This window comes from Myotis myotis, unplaced genomic scaffold (assembly GCF_014108235.1).
Source record: "Myotis myotis isolate mMyoMyo1 unplaced genomic scaffold, mMyoMyo1.p scaffold_m19_p_2, whole genome shotgun sequence".
In the NCBI taxonomy this organism is placed as follows: Eukaryota; Metazoa; Chordata; class Mammalia; order Chiroptera; family Vespertilionidae; genus Myotis; species Myotis myotis.
Genome location: NW_023416324.1, coordinates 211,812,079 through 211,830,315, shown reverse-complemented (window position 1 = coordinate 211,830,315; position 18,237 = coordinate 211,812,079). Strand labels below are relative to the sequence as shown.

The following is an 18,237-nucleotide window of genomic DNA, read 5'->3' as shown; positions in this document are numbered from 1 at the left end:
TCTCCGCTGAATCTGGTCTCCTTAGCACTGGATGTTCCCTAGCATATATTTAATGGGCTTTTCTATTATCTGTCTTCCCCACTGGAGTATAAGCTCTACAAGGGATATTTTTCATCTATTCTATTCCCAGATTTTCCCTAAAACTTAGAACAGTATGTGGCCAAAGTAGGAGCTCAATAAATACTTGTTGAAGGTTAGTGATAAATCACGTTGTTTCGTGAGTTCAGTGTGAGCTGAGTGACAAATCCCAGAAGCTTTGCTTAAGGACAATAATATTCTCATTCTAAATGAGTTATTAGGTCCTGACTAAATTGTTTCTTTGTTTTAATTTTTGCTGCCATATTTTATAACCTATTGTTGTATGAAGGCTGATTCTCTAAAATTATAACAATTGGTCATTAGAACAGCAGCCGACCTTAAAAAAAAATCTATTTGAAGAAACCTCATTTATGACCTGAAACAAGAATCTGAATGCTTTCATTATGAAAACAAAAATTGCCTCTTTTATATAATATAGGATCATACTAACTATATTTGTTATTATTGAAATATAACCTTCCACCACCCATTTGCCATCCGGTTGTCCGACTAAAATGACAGAGCTGATGCTAGTCCATAGTGGATGGCATTCCCAGGGTTAGCCAATAAATTACTTGCAGTTGCTATAACTTTTTAAAGTTTTACTATTTCCTTAAGCTTGTGGGGAAACACTAATGAATACCTCTGCACATCACCCCCCTCTCCATCTGATATGGAACAATTTGTAAGTATAAAAGAACTAAGGCTATCAGAATCATGCCATCACAATCGCTGGGAGGGTTATTTATACAATGTGTACAAAAATATGCACATCAAAAATGCTAAATGAATTTAAACTCTCAATTTGAACCCTTCTCTGTTTACAACGAGCCCTTGCTAACATTGGTCCTTGGACAATAATCATGTGTTGGGTAGTGCCTTAAGGAGGCCACTCTCCCCTTTTAGAAAAGGAGTTTTCAAAAACTTCTTTTTGCTTAATCATATAAAAGGAAAATCCTTCCCATCTGGGCATGGTGGGTGGAGTGTCTCTTCTCCCCTTCCCTGGGGTGACTGGCTTGGGTGAGAGGGATGAGTGTCCAGTAGCATGAAGCCCACGGACTGGAGATGGTGCCATGTGGGAGGGCCCCCAGAGCTCTCAGGTTGTCTATGTTTGTCCTGCTTGTACCTGTCTGGCCCTGGGAGAGCTAATCCCGCTGAAATACACAGAACCTTCTTTGTGGGACATGGTTGGAAAATACATGTTACATTCACCAAGATCACAGAATGATAAAGCTAGGAACGATTTCCAATGGGTATTTTTAGGCAAGGGAAGTTGCACACAGAGAAGGAAAATGACACATCCAAGACCACCCAGCCAGCTGGTGGCAGAGTTAGGCCTAGAATGTAAACTGGTGGTACTATGTTCTTACTGCACCAGCTTGCTAACTCCTCAACTTCCTAAGAAAGCAGCCGCAAAAACCAGGGACAGCGATTTCGTGGCCTTCTCTGTACTAATGCATGTGACTTGCCTGGACTTCCCCAGTCACATTCAAAATAAGGTTGGCCAGAGACTCACCAGGTAGGTGACAGGTCTGTTGTTGCTTACCCTGTTAGCCTAACTTAGACTGAACTGACTGCATGATTGAAAGCATTGCTTTTACCTCTAAATCAATCCCCTGAAATCCACATATTTGAGGAGCTTAGAAGCGCTCTTCCTTTCCAATCGCTTTCACCCTTTGGAGGAAAACTACCTCAACTACCTCAATTGGGAGCAATTACTAGTTTTAATGTTCCTACTTTTCACGTTGGCAACAGTCAACTGGGAATAGCATTATTAATTCCTACTCACATCAACAGGTGGTCTTTCAACCACAGTAATTGCCCTATTAATGAAGAAGATGCTTTCTAATGTCTTGCTTGGGGCTAATGAGAACGGGGAGGGCTGCATTCTAGGGCAGCAGAGAAGCTAAAAAATACCAAATCATCCGAACTAAACACATGCTGAACGTGTCAGGAAACAGACTCCAGTGTCTCGGGCTTTGGTCAGAGGCATGACCTATGGTTTGGGGTTGGATGGAGGCAGCGGGCAGGAGCTCTCTGAGAGGGTTACAAATCAGGAAAGTGGCCTGGAGTGGGGATAGGGACAGGGCCCTGCTGTGCTGAGCCCAAGTGCTGCGCAGTCTAAAGGGGCACCGTACGGAGCTCCAGTCAGCCATTATCAACTAGGCTGTGTCAGAGCGTTTTCAAGAAAAGTCAGAAAGCCAAAATTTAATGTGAAATCTCGATTTCTAAATGTCATCCATAAATTCATATTTTAAGTCTACATTATACAATTTATTAAGTAGATGAGTTATTTAAATCAAAGGACCGTGGCTTTTCCAGATGTTTTGTCAGATTTGCTCAACACAAGCGCACATGTGTCTGGGTGCTTCCATGTGACCACAGAAATGCCCTCCTACTCGCTTAGCAAACAAGTGCCGATTCTCACAAGAGCATGGACTCAAGACTTTTTTGTGTAAATTTTCATGATCTCATGCCAGTTTGATCTAGTGTAATGTGGTTAGATACTTTCTATGAAGGAGATACTTTATAAGTCATTGGCATTTCTGAATTCTCTTCTCAGCTCCAGGTTCTTGCTCCAAGCCAGCTGACACTTTCACTGGATGCTTAAAAAGCATCCCGCATTCAACATGACCAATACAGGTCTTTTCACTCTCATCAACACACCTCGCCCCCACCCTGCAAAAAAAAAAAAAAAAAAAAAATCCATACTTTGCAGCTATCTTCCTAATCTTGGCAAACACTTCCAATGTTCGTCTGATTGCTCACACCAAATATTTCAGAATTATCCTTGATTCCTCCATATCCTTTACCTACAGCTCACATTGTTTTACTACTTGGTGTGGCCAAACAGAGATGGCTGTGGGAAATGTAAGCCATGGGCCAATGGTAGCCCACCTCTACCTTAGGTCTTCAAAGGTCCTGGTGATTTGGGGCATGGGCTCTTTCTGAATAACAAAAATGTGCTAATTTTTTTATGTAAAGATGGGGAAGAAAATTAAAGCCAACTGTGGTGGGGTAGGCAGTAGGAAGAGACCCCATACCCCATTGTCTTTCTTTCCTACATGAGACATCCCACAATGGCAACCTCAAATTCACCAGTGGGGTCCCTGACATTTTTTCTTACCTGGTTCCTAGCCTCTGATTATTCTTTTTCCACTTTTGATTTAATCATTACAATATAAAATATTTGAAATGCAAATTTTGGGATATCTTCTATAGTTGTGAACATCTCCTTACTTTTTCAACTAGCTCTAGTCATTCAATACTGAGTGGGGCAGAGTAAGTGCTGGGTGCTGCCAACCCGGTGACGACTTAGGCTATGACTTCCAAGGCAGGACGAGAACGGTATTGGTAGCAGGAGTTGGTGAGCACTCTAGTGCAGGGCGCTGAAGGTGCCGTGGGAGCTGAGGGTAGGGAGGATCTTCCCTGATCAGCCTGTTGCCTTGGAAGAGCATGGGTACCACAAATTTCCGTTTGTGGTTCGCTCTTAACTCTTCTCTTGCTACCTCTGTTAGGAAGAAGGCTTGACCTCAAAGGTGGTATATTTGGGTGGGAGTAAAACCAAAGCCACTCACTTATAACGTGGCTTTTCTATTCCCAGGTCAATAGGGAACATTCTATCGGTTGAGTCCGGTCAACAAGAGAATACCTATGGCACGTATAAAAGTATACTATTTGCTATGCATATGCCCAACTGGGTATACATGAATATTCTGGTACATAGAATAGAAATTATATGTCAAAAAGAATACGTCTTATCGATTTTAGACTGTCATTTAAAAAATCATAAGGCAAGCTGTAAATTGTTCTTTTAAATATGATATCCAGAATGCTAGGTTTTATTCTTACCTCATGAGCATTTCAGCTAAACTCTTTGCATCTGGGGAAAGAAAGTTGACATTAGTGCATGATTAACAACTCATGAACATTCACTCATGCTTTTATGACAAATATTCTACAGAATCAGGTGACAATAGACATTTTGAAATGTGATTGTATACTCATATCACCACTAATAACCACAAGGTTAGTGGATTCCTTATTTCCTTATTTCTCCTACATGGGAGATATATATATATATATATATATATATATATATATATATATATATTACATTACATATATATTTTCATATATATGTTTATATGTATATATATGTTTTTACATTACAAAAAGCACATAATACTATAACACCCTAGAGCCATAAAAATTCTCAGACCCCTATTAAAGGCTTTATTACAACCCATTTATTTTCCACTTTTAGAAAAACCCAACTTTATTTTTGGTTAGAAATTAAAAATTTTAAAGTAATTCATTTATACAATGTAAATTCTACTATTTTTGTTATCAAAATATCAAAATAAAATAGCTTAGACACCATAGGTCACTTACAAAAGGCATTGCTATAGAGCTGGGGGGTCCCTTAGGTTGAACAAAGAATTGTGTAATTGGCATATCATTGTCTGGAAATTTGGCTGTTTATTTCAAACTCAGAAAAAGCATTTTTTCTTTATTTTTTTCCCTCTGAGGACATTGTTTACCAAGACCTCTTCTTACCACTCCCGACTAAAGTAATTCCTGCCTAACAATGACGTAGAAAAAACAAGTCTACTTTTTAAAAAAAAATATATTTGATTTTTTTACAGAGAGGAAGAGAGAGGGATAGAAAGCTAAAAACATCGATGAGAGAGAAACATCGATCAGCTGCCTCCTGCATACTCCTACTGGGGATGTGCCCGCAACCAAGGTGCATGCCCTTGACCGGAATCGAACCTGGGACTCTTGAGTCCGCAGGCTGACGCTCTATCCACTGAGCCAAACCAGTTAGGGAAGTCTACTTTTTTTATGACATTGCTTTAACATTTTCATTGTCCTTAAAATATAATTTGGTTTTTTTACACATTTTGTCCTGGTAAAAATGAATGTTTCCTTTCTTAGAGGACAAAGGCTTTTTGCTTTCCTTTCATTGCTTTCTAAAAAGTTTTGATGTTAATAGTGTTACATGAACAGAACTTTCTGGAAGTGCCTTCAGCTGACTGTGTGACTGGCTGTACAGGGAAGAAATACATATGTTGGAGCATTTTTATATCATCTTTCATCTTTCAGGGGCTGACATTTAAATGCAATCATTTTCATGCTGGGGAGCAGCATGCCATTGCTGGGAAGTAAGGACAGTCACAGCGATCGCCACACGTGGGCTGGCACCCCCAGGATCCAAAGTCAGTCCTTCAAGTCAGCCATGCCAGTTCCCACTGCCCCCTTCTGCCTGGGCCTGCGTTTGTGCACAGATGGTTTCAGTCTGGGAAGGAAAGAGCTCCCTTCTATCCCACCCATATGGTGAAGCAAAGAAAGCAAAGCAGCATTAATTCCCCAGCTCATGCCTTTATATTTATCTGCACAAAGTAAACACACTGAGTTTCTTCTCTTCCTGAATGATTTAACACTTGCAAAGTAAATATACATATGCAAATGCCAGAGCTCGGGAATAATTAGCTCTATGCAACAACCACGCAGTGGCGGGTTCAATACTCTAAGAAAGAGGGAACATTGCCAAGACGTAAACATTGTGCCTCAGCTTCCGATGGGAAGGTAACTCGGACGCAAAGGTCTTCAGAAGGGACCTGCTTTCCTCATTTTGCTCATCGTTCTTTTTCTATTCCTGAGGTCAGTCAGCACAGGATTTTTTTTCCTCCTGGGTTTTGTTTCATATCAATGTGCTAAGGAACTGCAGGGCCCAACAGGTGAGAACAGAGCTCCCTGACACTGGTGGGCTCTACCTTGTCCACAGCGTCTTCACTGAGGTTAAGCTGCTCCACAGGAGTAGGTGCCCAAGCCATTTTGATTTGCCCTTCCCCGTGCTTAGCATCTTAGAGCACATCTGTTTCTCTGTAAGTCTTAGCTACTATGTCCTCCTCCTGATTTCATCTGATAGTGTGAGAAAAATAACATTTATGGGAATTCACTTCTTCCATTGAGTTCACCTACGAGAAGCTCTGCTGGAGTTGTAAGCACAGGGAAGGGGTCTGGGTAGTTGCCTTCACATGTGAATGTCCCAATATTCTGGAGAGCGGGCACAGGGTGGGCTGGGCTCCGGGCTCCCAGTTGAGCACGTGCTGGGAGTCTGGATTGTGCCAGCTACTTTAGGACTGCTAGGTTGGGTTCCCTTGTATCAATCTCAGCCGGGAATCACATCCTCATTCAGAAACCAGGAAACTGGAGCCCAGATAAGGCCAGTCATTAGCTGTAGCTGAGCGGGAAGTCCTAAGCAACGCCTGTTGGTTCAGACTCCTTTTTCATAACTATCCTATGTGTCATATCTCCAGGGACACACAGAGGAGCCGATGCCAAGTGCCAGCTGACTGATGGAGATGGTCACAGGAGACAAGGATGCCAGGTTGTCCCCATATTGGGGGGAGTATAGACTCAGATGGGAAGAGTGCTCCATGATGCAGAGGTAGTGTGCATTTGAATTGTGAGCTCCTCAGGAAGCAAGGGCTTGGGCAGTTAGTTGGACAGCACAGAGACACTTCCAGGGTGGTTGTGAATTGCGAATGGGCAGTACATTGAGGAACTAAGGGGATGTGACTGTGTGCTACTGAATATAATCTGGAAGCTTTTCAGTGTCCCAAGGGGAGAAGTGGAAGGAAGGCAGAGGTGGTGGGGGGTAGGGGTGGGTGCTATAAATTAGCACAAACAGGCCATCAGAGAGCTCAGAAGGGGGACTGGGGCAGGAACTGGTTGGCAAAGGTGAGAGGCCTTGAGGGTTGGCTTAGAGGACTGCAGGGAGCAGGGAGTAGATGACATCACAATAGATAGAGGGTGTGGGTACAGAGCGACAGTAGGAAGTTCAGGGAGACAGCAAGACCAGGGCTGGGAGTGAGGTAACACAAGGACAGGAACAGGAATCTAGAAGGATATGGAAGCAGCAATTCGGGTAGAGCCTGAGGTCCTTGGCTTCAAACAAGCTAGAGTACTTAACATATTATACAAAGTTGGAATCACTAGGTGAAGCTGTTCAAGGCACATTTCAAATCAAGTTTGGGAAAGATATCAGGACTGAGATGAGGCTCAGGGTCTTATTTGGGTTCATACGGGGACAGTGGAAAGAGATAATGGAATCTTGGACACACCTCTGTATAGGGGTACAAAGAGAATCTGGGACAAGTTCAGAATTTTTTTTTAAAAAAATCATGGAATAAAGAGCTTCATAGACAAGGAAAAGCTAAAGGAGCTCATCACCACCAAACCAGTATTATATGAAATGTTGAAGGGTATTCTTTAAGAGGAAGAGGAAGAGGAAGAGGAAGAGGAAGAGGAAGAGGAAGAGGAAGAGGAAGAAGAAGAAGAAGAAGAAGAAGAAGAAGAAGAAGAAGAAGAAAAAGAAGAAGAAGAAAAAGAAGAAGAAGAACAAGAACAACAACAACAAGAACAATGACAAGAACAAGAACAAGAACAAGAAGAACAAAAGAGATAAAAATATGAACAGTAAAATGTCAATAAATACATATCTATCAACAATTGAATCTAAAAATCAAAATAAATGAACAAGGCATCTAAAGAATAAATTATTGAACAAAATAGAAACGGAGGCATGGAAACATAGAACATACTGAAGAATCTCAGCAGGAAGAAGGGCGGGAAGGAGGGTGGGTGGGAAGAGATTAACCAAAGAACTTATATGCATATATACACTACCTCTGGACGTGGATAATAGGGTGGTGAAGGCCTGAGTTGGGGTGGGAACTAGGTGAAAGGGGGTAATGGGGGAGGGGGGAAAGGAGGATGTCTGTAATACTCTCAACAACACAGATTTTAAAAAAATCATGGAATCAGAGAGTCTTATGAACATTAAAGAATTTTCAAGTCAGCCTCCTAATAAATGTTTGAGTCCCTCCACTGGTGTCTTGGACAGATGTTAAAATGAGCTAGGCCGTTGGTGCTCCAGGGAAGGGGTCCGTGATGCCACTGCACATACAGTGCCCCACCTTCATTCCCAGGGTTGACCTGCCTATCAAGCCTGGTGGTCTCTCCCACCTCAACTTGTCTTCATGGGACCACTGCTTTGTTCTGTCTCCTTAGTCCAAACCTCATTTACTGATCAACAGTTCCCTCCCTCGTCTCCCCAACTTCAGTCTCTCAGCGCTCTAAGTGACATTCACACTGCAGCAAGGGTGATGGACCCGAAACACCCTCTACTGTGTCACACCCATGCTTGGGAACTCTCAAAGGGACCTCCCGGCGAATGGGACCCCTCAGCACAGTGCCAGCCTTCGCGTGCTGGTCCCACATTGTCTGTCTAGCCCTTCGGACCCCAAACCTCTCTCTGAGTGTCTCACATGTTCTGCAGAAAACCCATCACTCTGTTCCCCCAAGGCCTCCCATGTCTTCTGGAAACATTTACAAAGCATCCGACTATGTCCATGGAGAGGCCATGTCTGTTTCTTGGCGTCTGCTTTCTGTTTTCCAGGCTGAATCCTCTCATTTTCTCAACCTCTCCTCAGATGACAAAATTTCTAAGTAATTCTCGTGGGCCTCTCCTCTATGAAAGACCTGTGATTTCAGACTGTCCTTTAGTAAATGAGGTTGAGCACAGAACCGGGGAATTATTTGACGTCCTCCTCATACACCAGTAAGAACACGATGCTCAGTATATGTGTTGCAAATGAATTTTCACAACTTGCGTAGAAGTCTTTACAAGTCTCCCTAGTACATTTTATCTCCTTGGTTCCAGCTTTTTGAAGTCCTTTACAATTTGGATTATTCTTCCCTCTAATACATTAGCTTTCCAACCCGGTTTTATGTGAACTCAAGATCGGCCCGGCCTGCCCTTATTCTGGCAACAGCCTGGAGCCCCTTATTAATCAGCCCTGTCAACACGCCCAAAGGGTTTGTTTGTCCAGGCCTGCGGGGACCTCTGCCATTTCCTAACTGCTCACACACCATCCTTTCTATAACCCAAACTAGTTTATTTCAATCTACAATTTCTAGAATTTACTGTCTTTGAAAATGGGTATAGAGTATAACTATTTTCTAACAACTTTAATTTGACTCTTCAAAGATTATCCACAAAGGTTTGGGTTTATGTCTGTAAAAAAAAATTTTTTTTTAAATATATTTTATTGATTTTTTACAGAGAGGAAGGGAGAGGGATAGAGAGTTAGAAATAACGATGAGAGAAACATTGATCAGCTGCCTCCTGCACACTCCCTACTGGGGATGTGCTCGCAACCAAGGTACATGCCCTTGACCAGAATTGAACTCGGGACCCTTCAGGCCGACGCTCTATCCACTGAGCAAACCGGTTACGGTTGTCTGTAAAATTTTTGCTCAGAATTCTAAAATATTAGGATTTTGGAGGTCTACGGACTGGACCTCATGACACCTTCCTTACTCGTCCCAGTGGGGACAATGGTTTTCCCTTCGGTGGACGGTCCCAGCAGTGACTGGTGTCACAGCATCCTGCTTGTCACTTGGCAACTATATCGTAGTTTGCTGTAAACATGGTTTGCATTCCCCTACCAGCGACGGGTTGGGAATGTTATTTAATTTAAATCAATTTAAATGATCAGGGGCTCTGATTATTTTTTCAATCCTTTCTTCCCTCCCTCCCTCCCTCCCTCCCTCCCTCCCTCCTTCCCTCCCTCCCTCCCTCCCTCCCTCCCTCCCTCCCTTCCTCCCTCTGTCTCTCCCTCCTTCCCTCCCTCTGTCTCTCCCTCCTTCCCTCCCTCCGTCTCTCCCTCCTTCCCTCCCTCTCCTGACTCTCAGTCTACACTTTCTGGCTTGCCCAGCACTCCTCTTGCTGCACATCAAACAGGGCAGGTGCTGTGCCTGCCAGCTGTTGGTACGAGAACATCGTCCCAAGCCTCTTCTTCTTGCCCAACACGCTAAACAGCCTTTGATGTTGCCAGTCACATTTTCCCACGAATTGCGGCTCAATCTGAGCTTTAGACTTTGTGACAACTTTCTCCAACCGCCTCCTACTCCTCCATATCTGTCCTTGGCTCCTGCTCCTCACTTAACCTTTCGGGTCAGGAAATGATGCCAAAATACCGCCAGGAGAGTCGAGTTGTACTAAAACGTGGAAGAAGGAATTTCAAAAAATACCACTTGCTCACTCTCTGAATGCACAAGGAGGGCTGGGAAATGATGACTGAGGTGGATTTGATGATCAGAAGGTGACTGGTCCTCTGCCTGCAGGAGCGCAATTTCATGTGGGGGGTGTGGGTAGAAGTGACACATGAGGAGATGGGAGCCATGGAGGGGCAGGGCAGCTGAATACAGAATACTTTCCAAGAATTCAAGGGGGGGAAGAGGTAGAGAGAAAGGCAGCAAGTTGAAGATATGCAAACTAGAAGGGAGACTTTTTTTAAATATAGGGGAAGCCTGAGGAGTAGTGAAAATAGAAATAAAAAAAGAAAGAAATCAAATATTTTTGATGGGAAAACTAAAATGATAAGTAGCTATGGATACTCTGTTCATACATCTCCTGATTCTGTTTCATTGACAACCTTTTTTAAAAAATATATTTTATTGATTTTTTACAGAGAGGAAGGGGAGAGAGAGTTAGAAACATCGATCAGCTGCCTCCTGCACACCTCCTACTGGGGATGTGCCCCCAACCAAGGTACATTCCCTTGACCAGAATCGAACCTGAGACCTTTCAGTCCACAGGCCGACTCTCTATCTACTGAGCCAAACCAGTTAGGGCTGATAAACCTTTTTAAGCTAACTTAATATTGATGAAACAGACTATTTCTTTTTTGAATATCCCAAAGTCTGAGAAAGTTTCACAGAAAGAAATCTGGGGTAGGCGACAGTGAGCTGGGCTCCCCGAGTTCCATCATCATTGATATATAATTCCGGACAAGTTCCCTTCCATTCTCATGTCAGCAAAATAGGGCACAATGATGTCAGGCTTTACACATGACCTATTTGCACAGCGAGTAAGAGGCGGAGACAAGATAGTGTGCAGCACAGCGCTATGGAAGAGGAAGAAGAGGGGGCCCTCTGCTGATTAACTCACGGTTCAATGAGTTCCTTGGAAGAGGCATCCCCAGCCGGGTCAGAAGCATCCCAGCGTGGCTCCCTCCATCCCTGTGTTCCTTTTGTGGACCACGGACCATCGCTCCCACCGTGGGTCTGCACATGGCGTGGACGTCCCTACCAGCACGGTGGCACAGGGCACATTGCAGCAGAGAGAGGGCGCAGGGAGGCTCGGGCCCTGCACTGTGCCAGTGTCGAGAGTGTGAGCTGCCTCATATCTCACACGCTCACATATGTCTTTAAAAAAGAGGACTCTCAGTCACATGATAACATTTTCATTTCTGAAGTGCTAGCTAAGAGACATGGAATGTGCCTCAACTAGACAGTCACCTGCACACACCCTGAAAAACAAAAGGCCAATGGTGGGGATGGGGGGTGTGGGGTGTGGCAGACCTTACCCTGCACTTTAGCATCTATCAATCATTCTTATTTGCAAGCCTCCTCACAGCAATCCCTGCTTTCCATGGGATTGAGATGGGTGTCACAAAGCAGCTATTTCATAGGGGCCATATGCCTGCATTTAAGGTTTGACAATATCGCAAAAGGACGTCCAATCATCAGCATGTTCAAATGAAAGGGGATTCAAAAACACAAAATAAATACCCAAAGAAGAAGACCATTGATACCTGCCACCTGAGAACACAAACACAGACAGGACAGACACCAGGTAGGACAGACCTCCATGGCTGACACCAGCTCTCTTGCTCCCGACAGGACACTCCCTGGTCCTCACTCACAGGTCCTTAACCCTGTGGTCACCCACTATTTCTTTGCCTCCACTAATACAGAACCCTTGTCACTTAGCTCTGCCTAACAAGTTTAGAGATTTGAAAGGATGGTTTTGTTAAGAAATTAAGCAAAGAAAGAAAGAACAGGAGAAAGGAAGAGAGAAAGGGAGGAAGGAAGGAAGGATGGAAGGATGGGAGGGAGGGAGGGAAGAAGGAAGAAAACACAAAACCAAGAGTTTCAGAGAACATGGCTCTGAGCCCATCAAAACCACTTTGGACATTTGTTGGCTTGGCGATGAAGTCTCCAGGCTGCACTCCCAATTTCTTCATCCACAAATACAGGTTTAGAGTTATGAGTGTGTGGAACACAGAGTTTATTCTTGTATTATTACTTATTAACCATTGTATTATTTTCTACACAAACAACTGTATACCAACTTTTGCCCCGCCCTGTATTGTATCTCCCACGCACAGAGCTCCTCGGACCGGTGTCCTTCATCCTCATTGACTCAAAGTCCACCTCAGGTCTGTGGGTCCTTGGGCTCCTGGGTGCACACTCCTCCCCCTTCAGATTCATCAAGTTCAGGCCATTACAGAGGAGGAGAGCTTTCACCTCAGTTGCAGAGCAGACAACTGACATCTCAGAACTCAGAAAACGCTGGAGACACCTCACGGCCCAGCCTCTCACTGTGCCCGTGCAGAACCACGGGCCGAATGCTCTCTGCGGATGGCCTTCTGGACTGACCGGCTTCATAATATGAGGCCATTTCAAAACAAGTTTAACAAAGGGAAGAAGGGCATTTGCCACAGAAGCATGGTCACATTTTCTATCACCCACTGACCTTTATCTGTAGCTTATCTGAAGTCTTGGAAGTAGCTTTATGGCTTGGCACGTGGTGGCTGTGCCAACATAACCCTGCATCCTCTCGGGTAAACTCCTTCAAGGAGGAAGCTTTTAGTGATCCCAGAGTTGATTACTTGGCATGGGGATCACTTTTTTATAAGGTTAGGGCTGCTGGGATCCGTGACCCAGCCAGTGACTCATCCTATAACCTTGCCCTTCAAAGGGTTTAGAAGTGGGAAAATCAGGGCATCATTAAAAGCAAACTGTGGCTTCTGAACTCCTGGATAAGGTTAGAGATGGAAAAAATGTAGCACTCACAGACAATTTAGACGTTAGGAGGTCGCTATGCTCTAAAATTAGTAAAGTGCTCAGGAAGAGAGAATATAGGTTGGCTAAATTGCTTGAGTCCCATTTTCTTTCTTCTCTCTCGCTCTCTTTTTCTCTCTCTCTCTCTTTCTCTCCCCTCTTTTTTCCCCTTCCTTCCTTCCTTCCATCCTTCCTTAAAAAAACATATTGTTGTATCCACCTAACTAGGTTGCTTGTCTATATTGTAAAACATACCCTGCTTGTAAACATTTAGTCATTTCTAGCAATCAAAGTCAACAGTATGAAGTTGGCCTCGTGTAGTCACTTTAACAGTGCCCATTAGTAACCCCTACAATATTTGTCTATAACCCAAATTTTCTCATTCCCATTTTTGATCCTGATTGCTGATTGCTCAGACAACTTTGACATATTAGAAATGCCCTTATTTTGGACAATAAAAATATTGTATGGAGCAACTCCACAGACGCTGCAAATACCTTTGAACGCATTCTGACCAAGGCACAGAATCTGTGCCTTATGTGGGTCAGGTTGTAATTGGGCGATTCTGCTAGTGAACTCTGTTTAATACAGAGGCTCCTAGGATATTAAACTCTGTGCCTGTAATTTCCCTCCCTGTTGTTACTTAACATCTCAGGGCCCTGTAGGACTAACAGACAAAGGTCTTTCTGGGGCAGGGCCTGGCCTTTCAGAAAGTCCTAGCCACTCTCTCCTATATGGGACACTTCTCACAGTCACAGGACCATGACCCTGTCCCTCACAGGCCTTGGTTCACAGCCACAAGTGGCCAAGGCGATAGTTCTGGGACAGAGTCTTCGTAATCTTTTCTTTCTGGGACCTAGTCAAGCCCGGGGGATAAGTAGAAACGGTTAAGAGGATTTTCCTATGGGGTTTAAGAAATGTTGCATCTGGCACATGGTAGATAACAACGGTTTGTTGAACTGAATGTGTTTGAGTGCATCTGCATTACAACTTGCCCTCAGGAAGCGGATGGAACTGGGTCCGGCACTTGGCATTCTCGCTGCCCTACTCTCAGAGCCTTGAGGTGGAGCCTTTGTTAACACGTCAAAAACGCAAGTCTGCAGAGAGATGCCTTTGTCCCGGGCAAGCGGCTGCTCCTTGGCATCCCTCATGAACGCGTCTTCTCTGCCACAGTAATCACTTTTTTCCTCCTGAAACCCTGGTGCAGGCTCTGTTTTTTTCTCTGACACAAAGGGAACAACCGTTTCTGGGGAATGAAAGCCCGCACTCCCTGAGGTGAAGCATTGCTTTCCTCACCAAGACCCTCTACAAACCGTGGCGTCCAGAACTAGAGGTGCCTGCAGTAAAAACGTCAGTTCCAGCAGATTTTCTGGACAGAGCCCTTGTAAAGCAGTAACTAACTAACAGGAACGGTGAAGAATGAAGGTCAAGGGGTCACGGCCCCCCATCAGACTAACCCAAGTGTCTCAGCAAGAGCCAGCAACAGCTCTACCGTCTTTCCTTGCTCTCGGCAAGGAAAGTGAGGCTGGGCACTGAAGTCAGAAGTAGAAGCTACACTAATAAAAGAGAAACATGCAAATTGGTGTCACTCCGCTATGCCCACCAGCCAATCAGAGTGGCTATGCAAATTAACCCAACAAAGATGGTGGTTAATTTGCATATGCAGGCACGGAGCAAAGACTGAAGGCTCCGGCCAGAGTGAAGACTTAAGACTGAAGACTGAAAAGGCTTGGCTTCTCCCCTGCAGCCGGACCAAAGGTCTGGGTCCCGGGTGCTGGAGGAAAACTGGTACCGGCAGCCAGGGGAAGGAAGGCCTATTATGCGAATCTTACTGCAATGGGCTGCTAGTCTATATATATAAAAGCCTAATATGCTAATTGTCCCTCTGACCATTCGACCATTAGACCAGTCTGATGCGCACTGACCACCAGCGGGCAGATGCTCCAACCAGTAGGTTAGCTTGCTGCTGGGGTCCGACCAATCAGGACTGGGCGAGATGGGCTCGACATGCCCTGGAGCCCTTCCATGGCCCCAATCATGCACCAGTGGGGTCCCTCAGCCTGGCCTGCACCCTCTCGCAATCCGGGATCCCTCAGGGGATTTCAGAGAGCCGGTTTCGGCCCGATCTCCACAGGTCAGGCAGAGGGACCTCACTGGTGCCTGAATCCATGCACTGGGCCTCTAGTAGCTGGGAAACAGTAGTTGGGAAGGAAGGAGAAAGCGTGGGGCCAAGGGAGAGAAGCAAAGGTGAACTTAGCAGATGGCTTTAGTGTTGGGAAGGATTGCCTCGACTTTAACCCATTTATCCAGACCCTCACTGTGTGTATAAAGAAATGAAATATGGGCAATTCATAGTTTTCTAAATGCAACCAGGCTGCCTGCATGCCACAAGGACAGACCCTTCTTGTCTGTCTGTTGTTGGCTCCTCAATAATAATGTCCCTAACGGTCCAGGAGACTGTTTTCTGTGAAAGAGGGTTCGCCACACGTCCCTCTGGGCTTTCAGTGGCAAACACTGGAAATGAAACCCAGCCCAGCTCAGCTTTTGCTGCATTTCTCAGCACACCGGGCAATGATGTATTTCCATGGTGCTGTATCGTGGAGCTCCCAGCTGACCTCTCCATTTCTCTCCATTAATCACTCCTTGTCTTGTGCTTATGTAGAACCCGGAGCCCCATTTTAGCATTTGTGACATTTTTGGTTCTATTCCCAGCAGATGCAGTGTGTCTCCCACCTGCACTAAACCCACGGTTCCCAGGCTCTTTGGTTCCACATCTGCACATCAAACATCTGGGGCAGGGGTAGGGTCTGAGACATCACCAGGTCGAGGGGTAACGCATTACAGGGCCTGTTTCAATGAGCTTGGGGGGTGCGTCGGAAGCTTCGGGCTGCAGAAGATTTAAACGGAAGGATGGTTATGTGTACAGATGGAGTGCAGGGCACTTCAAATACTGTAACTATTGGCAGAGTGGAGACAAACTGGCAGCAACATGTGTTAGAGTCACATAGAGGGGAGAGTGGTGGGAGGCAAAGACAGGCGGAAATGTCACCGTGTCCTGCTGCTCTAACTGGATGGTGGTCGATTTAAGGTTTTGCAGAGGAGTGGATGTTTTCCACATGAATCCCCAAGGTTCAGGATATCACAGATGTGGTTTTTTGAGGGGGGAGCGGGGAGCGTAATCCCAGATTTGTTCCTCAAATGCCGCTTTGAAGAATACACAGAGCCCTGCGCGATGGGATCCCCACTGCACTGACCACACACGCGAACAACTCAGAGATGCATTTTGCCGAAAGGCGGCCCGTTAAACACTCTGACAGTGCAAAGCGGAGGACTGGGCCGCACTTGTCCAGCACAGGTTTTGTGTCTTAAAGAACTCACTGTCCTCACACCGCAGAGCAAGGGCAAGTGTGGGCTGTTGGCCAGGCTTGGATGCAGCCTCTGCCCAGCACTCACCAGAGCCGGGCGTCACAATGGTGGGGCCTGCCAGCCCGGCGCTCACCCGGCCTGGGTGCCTGTCTCCAGGATTTGTCCTTAGTTAGAGAGAAACTCTTACTCTGCACTTCAGCTCCAATTTCTGATTCAGAAAAGTGTTTGTTTTCTGCCTTGTCATGCTCTACGTGTACCATCAGCCTTCAGTTTCTACTTCCTGCCTATAAAATAGTTCCCATCCTGCCCGGCCCGGGTGGCTCAGTGGTTAAGCATCAACCTAGGAACCAGGAGGTCACAGTTCCACTCCCGGCCAGGACACAGGTCCGGGTTGTGGACTCGATCCCCAGTGGGGGCTGTGCAGGAGGCAGCCGATCCATGATTCTCTCTCATCATTGATGTTTCTATCTCTATCTCTCTTTCCCTCTCCCTTTCTCTCTGAAATCAATGAAAACATATTTTAAAAAATAGTTCTCATTTCCAGAACACATCTGACAGGTCTTCTCAGAGGAAGCCTACTTGGTGCATCACTGGCCTTGCTGAAAATGAATGAAACTGGGGTTGAAAACTCATGAGGAATCACTGTCTTTGCCTACGCATGTCTGGGATTTAGGAGACTGACTGTCACTCCATTTCTGAGCGACTGAGCAGTAAGGTTGTGCAACCTTTACCCCGAAGGCTCTGCAGTCGTGCTGTAGGGTCATCACAGGGCCGGGCAGGGGGGGCTGGCTCAGGGGGGACCAGTCGAGCGACCGCGGGCCTGGGTGGCGGCCCAGCCCGGACTCACCTCTCAGCCGCTTCAGCCTCTGCTCCCGCCTGCGCCTCCGCACCACCAGCAGGAGCACGAACAGCAGCAGGACCCCGACCAGGATGCAGGAGATGGTCACCAGCATCTTGAGCCCCGCGTTGGTCGTCAGCCCTTCTTCGCTTTGGACAACGGACTTAATGAGTGGAGGGATTGTACCTGAAAGCAGGGCGGTGATGTTAGGTGGCTGTTAATGAGGTCGGCATGGCGGAGTTTTAGGGATGACGGGTTATAACGAACGCGCCATGTGGTCCGAGGTGTCGGCGGTGATGGGGGGTGAGGGGAGTCTTTATCTAGGTTCTTGCTGACTGATCTACTCGCTCACGCCCTTCCTTCCGCCCGACTTGCAACTTAGTCTGCAGTACATCAGCTCGGATCGGCACCAAGGGCAAAGCGCGCTGCTTTGAAAGAGACTTCATTTCGCAACGTCCTGCTGGCTGCAGAGAGTAGTGCCATGTCCAGGCGAGATGCTTAAAAAAGCACATGCACTTCCTTGGCCTGCAGTGCCACCCCTAGCGCCACTGAGAGAGGCCAGTTTGTAAAATGGCACATCAAAGAAGGAACAATAGTCCTGGCAAGCGGACAGAAGCAGTCGGCAGGGAGACTGCACCAAACACCCCGGCTGAAAGATGCCAAGTCCCCTTCCATTTGGTTATCCACTTGCTTTTTATCACAGGTGCAAGACCAAGTGTGCTTTAGAAACTCTCATTTTAGGTAAAAGAGCTACATTCATTTTTCAGAGGGGAGCCATCCAGGTACCCAACGCAGGCTACTTCTGGACCAGACACTTAAACAGCACCGGGACATTCAGATTATTTAGAATTATAAGGTAACACCGTCAGCTGCTTTCTATGAAGAGGCCAAATACAATGGTGCAGAGATGCAAACACAGGCATCCTTCTTTATGTAACACCCTCCATCCCACTGTATTCTCCATGTCAAACAAGGGCCAGGAAGCCCGTGGTTTAGAAAAAATGCAATAATACACCTTCGCCTTGAACAAT

The 18,237-nt window shown here is 45.8% G+C and overlaps 1 protein-coding gene across 1 annotated transcript in view; it reads right to left on the bottom strand.

Moving 5' to 3' along the window:
• DSCAM (DS cell adhesion molecule) overlaps positions 1 to 18,237 on the bottom strand; it is a 360,122-nt gene that overhangs the window by 30,325 nt on the left and 311,560 nt on the right. The window contains exons 25-26 of the mRNA XM_036348591.1: positions 17,216 to 17,392; positions 3,931 to 3,961 (exon numbers count right to left, since the gene is read on the bottom strand). Coding sequence (XP_036204484.1) covers positions 3,931 to 3,961; positions 17,216 to 17,392 — 208 coding nt within the window. The remainder of the gene's footprint in view (positions 1 to 3,930; positions 3,962 to 17,215; positions 17,393 to 18,237) is intronic.